The following is a 15,001-nucleotide window of genomic DNA, read 5'->3' as shown; positions in this document are numbered from 1 at the left end:
ATATGATTAAGAAGAGTGGGTCATTTAAAGTATAGTCTGCTATCAGAATTGTTAAAGCTTGATTCATGAAGCTTCTGTACTAACAAGCTGTTGAATTTGCCAGCAAAGAGGAGTTCTCCAATCAAAAACCAGGGTCTTACATGTGAATCTCCTAATCTGGATGCTGGGCATACAGAGGTAATCGCTGAGGCTATATTGTTTTAGGGGGAGTAATGGGAATAAATGGTGGGAGCAGGGTAAGCAGATAGAACAAGCTTCCAAACAGAAGTTGCCACCTGGGCTCTTGATTAAGTGTACGTTTAAAATGGTAGTTCTATTGTAGCAATTGGCAGAAAATTCAATATAATGTCCCTGTATAAATATTTATTGAAATTGGAACAGCAATATCTACCAAAAAGAGGGGCATTTGTTTATATGGTTCCTTGGCTTTTTCCATGAGCCAACTTTTGCCACTGGCTCACTGATAGGACAACACCAGGAACTATGAAATAAATTAAGCAAGTCAGTCCTCCCTGCTACCAAGAAATGAAGATTTAGGGAAAGTTGCACACATTTTATGTTGAGGTGCTGAAGGGCCCATAAACAATTTCATTCAGTGCCTGATGGTTTCCAGGGCACTGAGTACTTGTTTTATTTTTGTTTTACCACTTGTGTTTTGTTGCACCTAGGGTGGCAATTTTTCATCTAGGTTATATTTTCTCAGAGTACAGGTGAAGGGCTTGTAGCACAGAATGCCTTCCTGTCATAGTGGTAGGAAACCTGGCACTCATATGCACCAGTGACCCTGTAGAAATTCCTTTGAGGCTTCCAGGCTCTGTATCTGACATTAAAACAAACAGATAAATAAATGGGAAGCTGGAATGCTATAAAACACAGTAGCCATCACTAGCATTATCTCAAGCATTCTTAGAAAATAAGAATGTTTAGTAATAAAAGAATGATTGACTGCACCCCAGTGGGTGGCGTGCAAGTGTTCCCACCTAGCCAGAAAAAGGGAACAAGTTAACCTGACTGTCAGAAAACATCTTGTGAGGGTGGAGGGGATGACAGGGGGCAAGCATAATACCTGGCCTTCCTGTAAGAATTTGTGTCTGGTCATGCCTGCTGCCACTTTGTGAGTAGTTTGTCCTCCCCCAACAGCCATTATATGAGCATGTTTACAATATGTCCTCCAAAGAAAATGAGTAAGCGTTTGAACATTTTATTTAAAAATGGCTTTCTCTTGATGGTTTTGTTTTTTTAAGTGACATATAATTATGCGCATTCAAAATACAACAAATTACTTGAACATTTTATTTAAAAATGGCTTTCTCTTGATGGTTTTGTTTTTTTAAGTGACATATAATTATGCGCATTCAAAATACAACAAATTACATGAGCCTTCACCTGCTGTTGGAAGTGATACAGCATAAGTGTGATTTAATAATCCCAGGGAGAACTGGGACTTGATGTACAGTACTTACAAATTCTTTTCTTTTCATGTCTCATCATGTCCATTTGTTTTCATTCTACAAGCTCTAAAAATAATTACAATTTACTTCTAAGGCTGGGAGATGCAATTTTTCTTCGATCCTAACTTACAGAAACTTTCAAGACAATATCTGGTGGGTTTTTTTCTTGAATTAGTAGTCACAATGGGGTTGATCTCATGGTGTATCTACACAATCTACATTTTAACCTTGTCTCTTTCTGGCCTGCAGATAGTGTGTGAATCAACAGAACCAGACTCCATTCCACCAAGACGAGCCTTCCTGGGCTGCTACCGTGGAAATTCCATTGATGGGAGCATCTCATCCCAAGCATCTCAAGAGAAAGGAACCCCCTATCCTCGGTAGGCATTCTTCTACAAGGTTGAAATTCGTCAGTTTCAGTTCAATTGGTTCAATTAGTTACACAGAGTAAGTTATGAAATCAGAAAGATACTTCTGTTAAAGAGAACCAGTTTGGCGTAATGGTTAAGGCACCAGGATAATTCTGTGCTCCTTTGCTTTCCTTTATTCTATATCATCTTTCTCTCCAAAAGTCCTACTGGAAACCCTAAGATTATAATGTGTTTAAAGTGCAGGTTTTTCACTGCCTTTTTTCATTTTGAGCACCGATTGACTTAGTACAGTAATTCAGCTGTATTCAACCAAGTGTCCTGCCAGGGGCATTGGACTATAATCCTTAGACTCCTCAATTTCCTAATCATTGTGGAATTGTAGTCTTGAACACCTTAGAACACTTTGTCACACTTCAAAAGCTGAACAAAAAACATTTTGTTCATAAAATACTTTTAAAAAATGAAGATAATGGTTTGTTTTGTATGAACTGGGGAAATGCTTTATATGGAGCCTGAAATGAAACACATCTAATGCTTACATTTCCTGCCTTTATCTATCCAGTGGATGCCTTATTTGATAGGACAAATGTGTGACCAACCCTGTTTATTTGGTTCCAGGACCCATAGTTAACACAATGTTATTGATGAAATTGTAGAAATGTGGCACCTATCGTTTTCTAGTGAGAAGTCAAAAGACATATTACTGTAATTGTGCCTTACATATATAGAAAGGAACAACAATCACATGCCTGGACAGATGGTTAAAAAGAATCAGGAAATCAAATTGGTATTTTCTATGTATTGGGTCCTCCCTCCCCCCCCCCCCCAAAAAAATGCAGGTTCAAAATACAGCAAGGCATTCAGTATCTGAAACTGAGCTGGCTGGTCACTATGGCAATGAAGCTGCAGGCAGGGTCTCTAGCCTGCGTCATTAATTTCTCTTCATTTGCTGAACTCATTGATCACTCCAAACGGAACTGGAGAGGGTGTTGCCTAGCAACAAGCAGGAACAGAATAAATGTTGTTTGCTCTACTTACTGATCCAGCTTTTATACAATTATTTCTGTCCTTGAAGATAAAATTCAAACAATCATAAAATTCTGGCCTTTGGGGAAAGTGTGCAATCACTGACTCAGTGAGCTTAGTGTGCAATTAAAATTAAGTAGAAAAAAAATTGTTCTTTTAAAAAATTGCTTTAAGAGAGAGGGGGAAAGAGAAACTGAAGTGAAAAAGTGGGGATTAAGGGAGCAAAAATAATTTAGAAAAAACCAACACCACTGACTCAAACCAAATGGCTTCCAGACCTACTTTGTTGTATTTAATACAGGAGACAGAACAGAACTATTGCTAAAAATGAAGCCAAGACCCTTCCCATAATTTCAGAGGAATTACATAACTTACTACTTGTACTAACAAAGGTGTGTTACCAGATTGCTTGTGCCCCATAGAAAGAAGTCAAAACATATACCAATGATAAAGCTGCAAGTCAGGAAGATTAAAACTGTCATCATCATGTAATTGCTTAATTTAGATAACTAAATTGTAGGAGTTTGTCCTTGCCCTATACAATTTGTTAATATCTTACATACCGTATCTCTTTGAAATAACATAAGGATAGAAATGCTGCTAAGTAAATTTAACAATGTTGAAGTAATATAAATGTTTACCAAATGTATTTCTTCCAGTAATTCAGCTGAATTTTTATCCATCTATTTATGCTAATTTTTCCTTGAGCTAGGAATCTGATATATTTACAAGAACACATGAAAAAAGTTCCACTGAAATAATTATTTGTAGATTTCAAAGAATTCAATCAATAAGTGGAATACCTATTTTTATAAATTTCAATAAACTTAATAGAGTTTGTAGGAAGCATAGAAATATATGACAAAGTATCATATATTGATAGTCCACTTGTTCATTGACTGTTCAAAGTTGCAACAGTACTGAACAAGGAGAATTTATGACCAGTCCTTAAAGTTCTGACCATTTCAGCAAACCTTCAGTCATGTGATTGTGATTCAGCCAATTAGCAACCGGCTCGCATTTACAAGAGTTATAGCATCCTCCAGTCTCATGAGTACATTTGTGACCTTTCCTGCTGGCTTCACACAAGCAAAGTCCATGAAGAAACCAGTAGGAGGTTGCAAAGACTCTCCAGCAATTTGGTCCTGCTGCTTTTCCTCTTGAGGGATCACATACTCCATTGCAACCCCTACTTGCCTGCATTGTAATGCACACCTGCCTGCAGACCCACCTCCAGAGTGCCTGCACACACATCCCACACTCCTTGTATGGGGCTCCTTCTGCTTAACAATCCACACAGTTCTGGGGTTATGATGGCAATGGGGACTGCTGTGATTGCCGTCACTAAGGAATGTAGTCATGTGACATTGCACTTTATGACCACATTGCTTAGCAGTAGACATTCTGGTTCCAATTGCCATTGTAACCGAAGGACTAAATGAGTTTGTCATGCTACTCAGTTAATTGAATACTCTCTTAAATTGCCAAATAGCTCTTATTTTCATAGATTTAACGTTATCTATTCTTTTTTTTAAGAGATGCCTAGTGGTGAATAAACAAGGCATCAGTCATAATGTTAGGAACAGTTATATTGCATAAAAACACATCAATTTCTTCAATATTGACTAAAATCATTATGTATTTTATCCTGGTAATCCTTAATAGTAAAAATAAGATGACATTGTTGTAATCTAGGTTTATCTAAGGTGTGTAGGAAATAGGTATTCTTTTTTTTAACATAGTGCTATTACATGCATTTGCAATTTGTTTATTTGTATTGTGGACCACAAATTTGTAGCTGGCTTGGGAAACATTTCTTTTTCTGCATAAGGCATGTCAGAAATTGGAACATTGAATGTAACTATTTCAACCAACGGTAATTTATCTGATCTTTCAACTTGCTCAAAAAGCCTTTGCTGTACAATTCATTAGGTATTCTGTTACAGGGGCATAACAGGAATCATTCTTATTTAGCACAGCAAAACGTTTTGTACAATTCTGATGGAAGTAATTTGGAATGTCTGCCTAAAGGTGCCTTAGCTTTCTTCTCCAAATAGTCTCACTGTTACATTTTTCTTACATTTTTGTTTCTCTGTAAAAGATAATATGACTGTATATTTATCTTACATTCTATTTATAAGGGGAAAAATTTCAAATTTTCTTTCATCTGTTCATCAGTTTGTATCCGTTTCATAATGAATCATATATTATCCAGAAAAAATGGGATGACTGTTTCTTACAATAGTCACAATGAATACTTAAATTTATTCGTCCATTCAATGTGTGAGATATGAATAAATAAGCTAGTTGAGAACAAGGTAGTTTCTAGAGTAGCTATTCAAGCTTTCATAGAATGGCGTGTTTAGGGCAAATTTGGGCTCTAGTTGCTTGTGACATACTGGCTCAAATGTACCACACTGGCTAGTATTGTCCATACCATTATCAGAGAATATTATAAAGGACATGGGTACAACAAAGTTTGCTAGCCTTCTTTGTAGCTTTTCTATCTTAGTAAAAAGCGTTGTGTGAAAGCTCTGATTGATCAAAACCATGAAGAGAGTGGCAGTCAAATCTATGTACTTAACTGGTGATAACTAAGCCTTACAGATTATTCAAACTTGGAATAAAAGAGTACATTGTAAATAGCATTAATTAATGAAATGAAATGAAATGAAAATAGAGAGGTTGAGCATCTGTGAAACTAATAAAAAAGGAAAGGTGTAATAGATCTGAATGAAGTGGCATTCAGAAATACATGCTAGGAAGTGAAGGTATAGGTGTAATTATGGGGGGGAAGTGTTAAAATTTGTGTTAGGAAATACAAATTAATGCCATCTAATTTGTTATGGGAGCATATGAAAACAGGAATCCATATGTCGGTGATACTCGCATGATATGCTGCAATGAATTGTGATAATAGAAGAACCAGAACTGAGCAGCAACGTTGTGAGTGAACGTGTACATGGGGAAAATATATTGCTAGTGACATGAATGGATGGGCAGGATCAAGATGATAGCATTCAGAAAATATGAACAGGCCATTTGAAGACCCTCCAATGAATAAGAATGGTGACTATTTGATGAGTTTCTCTTTAGTTTCAAATACATGGTCTAAACATAACTTTATGGATATAAATGGATATAAAACTAAAAAGCATTATTGCTTTAATTGTTTGTGATGAATGATTAAGAGAATTAATGAAGAATTCAAGCGTGCTGAGAGGTTTGGAATGTGTGTGAGACAATTTTATTACAGTATTGAGAATGGATTTTGGAGGGAATGAAAAATAAAGGAAAGGAAAAAACTGGAAGAAACAAAAGTGAAAGGAAAATATTTACAGGGATGGAGCTCTGTATGTTAGGTCTGTGTTTACAGCAATATAATTTTATATATTTGTATAAAAGTATTAAAAGATAGATTTGTCTCCTGTCAGAATGACTGGAAAGCAGGCAATAAAGAAAGAAGACATGAAAGCTACCGGGAATGGAGTGGGGGGAAAAATGAAGCAGGGTGCCACAGAATTATGTGGAGCTAATGAGAAGGATGAACGTGTTTGGTGGCATGGTAAAATGAAAGAAACTGAATGAGGAGAAAAATCTATATCATGAAATAGTGATTGTATATGCATGGGGCTGGGTGCAGGTGCATATATATATATATGTGTGTGTATGTGTGTGTGTGTGTGTATATATGTGTATGTGTGTGTGAGTGTGTATTTCAGTGGTTGTCCTCCACCTCTGAAATGATTCTCCCGGTATAATTGTGTTCTTTTTTTGGCACTAACCAAAGACATTTTTTGTTTGTCTATATTTTACTCAATTATTGATTTAATTTTTAATTTTTGTGTTGTTTAGAATTTTTAAAAATATTTGGTGGCTGCTGCTTATGTTATTTTATTGTTTCAGTGTAAAGTGTTTTAATTCTTGTGTTTTGTGCATTGTACATTTTCAAAAATTATGAGTTTACATTGTTATAAATGTGGGAAGTATGATCATGTTTATATTCAATTTTATGAATCTTTTGCAGTGGGATTTTATCCCCAAAGAGTGGCCCATGGGAGTGTAGTCCTAAAAAGCCAACAATTCTTTGGCAATCTAAGAAGAGTATATTCATGTGTAAATTTAAGACCAGTCCTTTGGTTGTGTTTGGGACCTTGGTTTTCAAGCATAATTTATAAGCTAGCATTTTCCAGAGTACCATGATGACCTGTTTGAAACTTAATTAATGTAATTATCACATATGTCAAGGAGAATCTGAAATGTGTGCCCAGTGGAGATGACAGGAGAATTGGGCAGGTTTTCACAGAATCCAGAGAGGAGCTGTTTCTTCCTTCTGAAACTTTCCCAACAATGCTGAGTTCTTAAATTCATGCTCAGGATCAATTGAGCCCCTTTCATTCTTCTTCACTCTCCTAAGTCTTGGAATAAAAGCTACACTTCATATTTAATAATTTGTGCTCCCTTTTTCAAAATAAGGGGGTTTTGGTCACATAATATATCACATTTGGGGATCGTCTGTTAAGATCATGCTGATATTAACAACTCTATCCAGAATGAAGAAACAGACTGTTATCTGGGGGCCCACATCTTGATTGTTGCTTGACTTCTCAATTGGTTGGATTAATGTGCTTCCTTTTGCTCTTTGTAATAGGGTGTCTTTGGTGATCCCACCATGCCAAAAGTCCCGCTATGCCACTTACTTTGATGTTGCTGTATTACGATGCCTGCTTCAGCCACACTGGTCTGAGGAAGGCACACAATGGTCCTTGATGTATTATCTTCAACGACTGCGCCACATGTTAGAAGAAAAGCCAGAGAAATCATTTGACCCAGAACTCCCACCATTGCCAAGGCCACGCAGTAGTTCCATGGTGGCTGCTGCTCCCTCACTAGTCAATACTCACAAAACACAGGTAATGTCACACCTGGAATATTGAATCTAGTTTTGGTCACCACATTACAAAAAAGATGTTGAGACTTTGGAAAAAAAATGCAAAGAAGAGCAACTAAGATGATTAAAGACCTGGAGACTAAAACATATGAAGAATAGTTGTAGGATTTGGGTTGGGTTAGTCTAGAGAAAAGGACGACTGTGTGTGTGTGTGTGTGGGGGGGACATGATAGCAATATTCCAGTATTTGAGGGGCTGACACAAAGAGGAGGGGGTCAATTTATTTTCCAAAGCACCAGAGGACAGAACAAGAAATAATGCATGGAAACTAATCAAGGAGAGAAGCAACCTGGAATTAAGGAGAAACTTTCTAACAGTGAGGACAATTAACCAGTGGAACAGCTTGCCTTCAGAAATCATGGGTGCTTCATCACTGGGGGTTTTTATGAAGGGACTGGACAGTCACTTGTCTGAAATAGTATGGGGTCTCCTGCTTGAGCAGGGGGCTGGACTAGAAGACCTCCAATGTCCCTTCCAGCTCTATTCTGATTGATTGGTTGATTGATTGATTGAAAATCAGGCAATTGGGTGTCTAATATTTCCAGTTTTAAATATTAAGATCTGGTCAAAGGTTCAGTTGCAAGCTAGGATTGTAGTTCAGGTTTAATTCTGTATCACTGAACAAAGTAGTCATTATTATGATTAAAATTCTAGATATACATACTGAGCTTTACTTATTGTAGATTGTTGATGTTTCTTTACTTCTCTTTTACTCCTGATGTATTTCTATCCATGGGTGATTATGCTAAAAGAACCTAAATAAAATGAGAAACAAAAGTTCATGGACATCATTATACTCGTAAGGAACTCTTGATATTTGTATGGAAGCAGAGGAAGTGTTGATTAGTATTTTTCTGTATTATCACACATGAGAATCAATGAAGAACATTTAATGAGAGAGAAAGAAAGATACAGATAGAAGTGCAAATAAGCAGATATTTAGGAACAGGAACAACTTTAGTTGAATCCTGAAATCTGCAGAAGAATAAGACTTTCAAGAAACAAGACCTGAAATGAGGATCCAAAAGTAGCCAGGGAAGATTGTTCTCTGTACTTTCTAGAGAACACTGCTAGATTATAAAGAGAAAACTGGAATATGGGCAGAAGAATGTCTGTAGGGATAGGAAACTGATGTAAAAAACACTGCAAACTTTTGAATATGACTAAACTATTTTTTTATTCATATTCAAAAACCTTACAGTTCAAGCACTGCCACAAGGTTCCAATTCTCTATCATCCAAAGGAAACAAATGCTGACAGTGTTTACACAAAAAAAGGGGGGGAGTACCTGTTTTCCTAGTCAGGCTCATGTTTTTCTTGTCTCTCTTGGGGAGTGTAGGATCTCACAATGAAATGTAATGAGGAAGAAAAATCATTAAGCACCGAAGCTTTTGCCAAAGTATCCTTAACTAACCTGCGGAGACCAGCAGTTCCAGATCTCTCCTCTGATTTGGGAATGAATATATTTAAAAAGGTAAAATCATGATGTTTTAAAGTCCATGTGTGATCCCTTAATGAAACATCAACTGCATTTTACTGGAAGGAGGTCTAATATTGCAGCTGGATTTAGCCTTATATTTGCGGTTGCTCCTTTCACAATGGGGCACAATTAAGATCTATGACCTAGTACAGTCTGTGGCCAAGAAAAGATGGCAGACCTCTGCCTAAAGATCAGGAGGACCCCAAGCAGTAAACACATTGCTTTTCATTTTGAAAAAAACCTACTGGGAAACCATGAAACAAACTCCCGTCTAATGAAACAAACCAAACTAAAAGCAATTGCAAGGAAATTGTTATTTTTTTCTAATCAAAGTCGCTCTCCTGCAGTTGATAGGAAGAACAACTTGGGGGGGGGAGAGGTTTTTTTAAATAGCAAAATGGTCTGCAGGGAGACCATTTTCTTGAGGCTGCTTTTCATTAAGAAAAAGTCAGGAGATTGTTAAGTGCAACTGTTGTATTTTCTCTAACTTGTCACACAGTCTTTTGAATGTCCTCAAGTATATTTTGGTAATTGTTTGTGACAATGCAACGATGCCAAAATGAAACTGGATATTTAAGAGTGCTCCAGAGGACAACGTTACTTTGAGACACTGTGGAAGTATTCTTATGCTTCCATGCAATATAGAGAAAATCACAATATTTTCTTATGTGTTAAAGATTCTGTGCCCTAATTTCACAAATACATAATCAGTTCCAGTTCCAATTACTGAATCCAACTCCAGATGCACATAACCTAATATTTTCCGGTCTTATTGGCACTAGCTCCGTCTTATATACTAAGCACATATTCCACTGCAATGCCATGGTCACTTCTGTATTTTACAACACCATTTGCATCCCAAACCCACCCTCCATCAGTCTAAAACCCAACCATTTCTAATGAGCTAAAATTCAGTTGTAATACTATTATTAATGCAACACACACCCTCTCATAGTTCAGTTACTTTAAATCAGGATTGGGCGAATCATGGCTCAGAACTACCTGCAGCCCCATATGCCCTGATTACCATTGTATCCAGCCCTTTTGAAGTAGAAAAAACATGAAAATGGAATAGGCTTTTGTAATGACAAGTATCCACTCTCCAGAGAAACTCAGTATTGTTAAGGGCTATGAGGTAATGTAGTACTTTGGGAGCTTCAGCCCTCTGGGGAAAAAAGCTCTCTTTTGGTCACCTAAATGTTGCCTGCCCCTACTCTAGTTAGATAAAACAGTATAGGCCAGTGATGGCGAACCTTTTAGAGACCGAGTGCCCAAAAACTAGCCCCACCCCTGCTCCACCCCCTTCCCCGCCCCCGCTCCACCCCCCCCATCCCCTGCCTCGCCTGCCTGCAGGGCCATTCACCGTCTCCAGGGCCTGCCGCAGATCGCCCAGGCAGCCCAGCAGTGCTATGGAGGCCACGCCCTCTGCCCACGCCCTGCAGCATCAACTGTGCATGATGGAATGTGAGGGCAGAGTCTTGTCTACGCTGCCTGGCTGCCATGTCCTTGGCTCTGCTGCTCCACGTGGGTCACGCTCAGGGGCGACACTCCTTCAGGGGGGCTGCTGGAGAGGAAGGGGTTGCGGGGGGAGGTGAGGCTGGGGCAATGGCACGTGTGCCCACAGAGAGGGCTCTGAGTGCCGCCTCTGGCACCCGTGCCATAGGTTCGCCACCACTGGTATAGGCCCAAAGAAAAAGCAAATGAATTCCGGGTTAGTTTCAAGAATCAGAGCCTCAGAGAAGAGATTTGTTGTTTGTTTATTACATTTATATGCTACCCATGTCACTGTTAAAGCAACTCTGAATTCTTGTTTCATGCTTTCTGCAATTCCCTTATGAGTTGTCCTCCATAGATTTCTTCTACATTTTTCCTGCAGTTCAAGAGCCGCAAGGAGGATCGTGAGCGCAAGGGCTCTATTCCTTTCCACCACACAGGGAAGAAAAGGCAGCGGCGGATGGGAGTGCCCTTTCTTCTCCATGAAGACCATTTGGATGTATCACCTACTCGAAGCACATTTTCTTTTGGCAGCTTCTCTGGGATTGGCGAAGACAGGCGTGGCATTGAGAGAGGAGGGTGGCAAACCACTATTCTAGGTGAATGAGAGGCTATTACTGAGGACAAATAACTTTTCTGATAACCAGAGTTTTCTACTGGTTGTGGACATCAGTTACTTATAATCATGAACAACATGAACAACAACAATGAATTCTTCTTTCCTATTTTACGGGTTGTGTTATTTGCACTGTTCACACATCCTCCAATCTCCTCTGGTGAATTAAGGGATCACCAGACCAGATTGGAGGAGAAATAAGAAATAAAGCCGTGAAGGAGGTACAAGAGTGAGGGAGAACCCATGTACAACATTTAATGTAATAATCAATTTAATCTTATAGAAATCCTATTTGTTATATGTTATTACCTATGCACATTTTTCTTTTAATCTTACATATATGTTTTTTGCTTAGTCTGGATTCAAGAATTATTTTCTACCCACTGGAAGCAGATTGCTTCCAGCTCATTGATCCATTCTAATCGAATTCCTAATGCTCTTAACTCACTTAATGATCACTCTGCATTACAACTACAGATACTCATTTTCTTGGTCTCTTCACCTCACCTGAAAGGAGAGGGGCATTTTCATTTCCTTATAGTACTTTCTCACTCATTTGTACCCATTGTAGTAAGAAATGCAATGGCTGTGCTCCTCACTGCAGTTTTGCTGCCACATCCAAGACCCCTCTGGTCTGGAGATGCCCAGTCATTTCCAGCTTTTGAAGCTGCTCACCCCAGAACTTTTAAGAATCATGATTCATGAAAAGAAAATAAGGGATATAACTTTTCATCAAAACAAAGTCAAACACTATGAGCCATGAAACTGATGCATTAGAATAAAAAAAAAAAGCTGCTGTTTGAGCAAGAATATAAGGCCAAATAACCCTCCCTTCACCCCTAATCACTGGTGGGCAATGGACTGAACAAGGGAAAAATCCCATATTATTTATAATTGGCCCCTGTTGAACCCAGTTCAGAGTAAATGAGTTTGCCAACTTTGTTTAACCCATCACTTCAACCAATTGTCTGTGCCTCATTCAAAGTCTCTTTAATCAGTGGACATAATAATGATCTGAAATTTGTATTGTAACAGTCCACAAAGGTACAGTCCCTATGAATCCTAATCCTATTTTTTTTAATTTTAAATATTATGCAGTTTGCAAATGATTCCTTGGTAAATGATAGAATAGCAAGATGGGTGACAACAAATTAAAATTAAAATTAAAATTAAAATTAAAATTAAAATTAAAATTAAAATTAAAATTAAAATTAAAATTAAAATTACACTGCAGCACTAACAGCACAATGCATGTCTTTTTTTTCTATTCCAGGGAGATTTACTAGGCGGGGCAGCTCTGATACAGCTACCGAGATGGAAAGTCTGAGTGCTCGGCATTCTCATTCCCACCATACTTTGGTTACTGACCTGCCAGACCACTCCAACAGCCACGGTGAGGTGATATTCAAGAGCACTGAGCAAGTTTTCCAGCACAGAGTTCTTGAAGAAACCCAGATGACAACTAGTTAGAATTAGAATATGGGTACATTAATTCACTTTTCTCCTATGAGAAATCACAAACCTTTGAGTTACCCAGGATTTTTTCAGGACTTGTGCTTACATCAGCTCCCAGCTATATGTGTGTCTTCTTATTAAATCAGAAGAGAGCAGTGTTGCAGGAATTACTGTAGATAAAGATGATATATTGTTTGAACTCTTAACAGCTAATATTTTCCCAAATGTTGGCCGATCTTACAAGGGTTCCAGAATAGACTAATAGATTTCTCTTTCCTCTATTTAGTTCAGCTTCTAGTCATTATACACTTAATTAGTTATGAATAATTGTTGTAATGTTCTAGAGCTGAATATTGTACTTAAATGAATCAGCTTACACCTTCATATCAAGTGCTCTGTCCAATGAACTAATATCTGTAATGCTCTCTTGCAGTACGTTCCCAAATTTCCACCATCACAGTGGCCACCTTCAATACCACGCTGGCCTCTTTCAATGTGGGCTATGCTGACTTCTTCAGTGAGCACATGCGCAAGCTCTGCAACCAGGTGCCCATACCAGAAATGCCCCATGAGCCCCTGGCATGTGCCAATCTCCCTCGAAGTCTGACAGATTCTTGTATCAACTATAGTTGCCTGGAAGATACAGATCACATAGATGGGACCAGCAACTTTGTCCACAAGAATGGCATGCTGGATCTTTCGGTAATGATCAAGAAAAAGGAATATTCCTTTCTGTGCTAGTTATTGTATGATGGAAATCAAAATCCCTTAAATATGCAGTCTTGTTCCATTTCAGCTCTGCATAAAGGTCATTCCACCAATTAATAGTAAAGTAAAATATACAACCAATTCTTGGTGAAAAGAATTTAATACAGCATTATTAATAATTAATAATTTAATATAGCATACCAGGTTCCTATAGGAAGTTCTGGTTAAAAATGGAAATATTATATGGAAAACATGATTTTCTTTATCATGTCACATATTTTATTTTATCCTGTGTTATGCCCTAAAATTTTTGTTACCCAGATTGTATTTATAGGATGGAGTAGGTTAAAAATGCAAATTAAGAAGTTCATTTTCCTATTTCTCAGTGAGTAAAAGTATATAGTTTAGTGCCACTGATTGACCAGCAGGCTTAAATCTTGTTGGGTTGTTTTCAAACTCCATAAAGTGCTCAAAAAAAATTGCTGTCTTAGGGGGAGGGGCTAATTTATAAACTTCCATAAATTAAGAGCCTTTAATTACAGTGGAATACATTTCAGTGAGAAAGACTTTACGTTAATTTATTGGTATCTTTTAGGTACCAGCTACACAACGCTAAGAAGATAGCATTGATCTTTTTCAGGGTATTGAAAGAGAAGGAGAGGCAAGATACTTAGGATAGAGATGAATATCTGTCAAACCTGGAGGATGTTAAGTATGCCAACATAATGTGCATTCAGAGATAGACCTTTTAGCAACATCTTGTCTTTTGAAAATATTTTCCTTCAGAAGGCGGAGAAAAACATGAGTTTGACTTAATTGTAGCCTATTTGGTATACTAAATGGAGTAGAAATACAATAGTAAGAACATTTGGACAATTATGGAATGCTAGCATTCTTGATTTTAAGAGCACTAATTTGTCAGTTATCAAAACAATGATAACTAGATTCCTGCAGCAGAAGAAAATAATGGGAAAAGAAGCCAAAGACTAGTGGAACTTCCCAAAAAAGGACAGTAGCAAACAATTCCAGATGGGGAAAAAGTGGAAGGCAGCAGAAGAAACCAACCAGTTGCACAATCAAGGGGAAAGACATATGAGGTGAAAAATGGGACAATCATCATGCAAAAGTACATAAAAGTAGCCCTGATTTGAAAAGATGACAAAAATATATATATAATAAATCAAGGCTAATGAATTATGCTGAGAAAAAATATTTTCCATGTAAGTTCACAATAAAAGAAGAACAAAAAGAAGAACAAAAGGTAAAAACTAACAAAGAGAAAGTAGAACAATTCAACCCTATTTGGCATCAGTCTTCTTTCAGAACAGGATATGCATCCCATCAGGTCATTATGAAGAGCTTTTTCAAAGAGCAGAATTTCAATGCAAGATTGATGGAGAAACCTAATCAGGGAATGGAAGCTTGTATGAGTTCAAATTTTATAAATGT

At 37.6% G+C, this 15,001-nt stretch overlaps 1 protein-coding gene across 1 annotated transcript in view; it reads left to right on the top strand.

Annotated features, from left to right (window-relative positions):
• LOC107286248 (protein unc-80 homolog) overlaps positions 1–15,001 on the top strand; it is a gene marked incomplete at its 3' end in the record, with an annotated part of 101,153 nt that overhangs the window by 20,464 nt on the left and 65,688 nt on the right. The window contains 7 exon segments of the mRNA XM_029283891.1: positions 104–170; positions 1,682–1,831; positions 7,500–7,761; positions 9,139–9,273; positions 11,156–11,372; positions 12,663–12,800; positions 13,278–13,546. Of these exon segments, the coding sequence (XP_029139724.1) occupies positions 104–170; positions 1,682–1,831; positions 7,500–7,761; positions 9,139–9,273; positions 11,156–11,372; positions 12,663–12,800; positions 13,278–13,546 (1,238 nt within the window).

The sequence above is a fragment of the Protobothrops mucrosquamatus genome, unplaced genomic scaffold (assembly GCF_001527695.2).
Source record: "Protobothrops mucrosquamatus isolate PMUCROS unplaced genomic scaffold, P.Mucros_1.0 scaffold263, whole genome shotgun sequence".
NCBI lineage: Eukaryota > Metazoa > Chordata > Lepidosauria > Squamata > Viperidae > Protobothrops > Protobothrops mucrosquamatus.
This window is presented reverse-complemented; position numbering and strand designations above follow the sequence as displayed.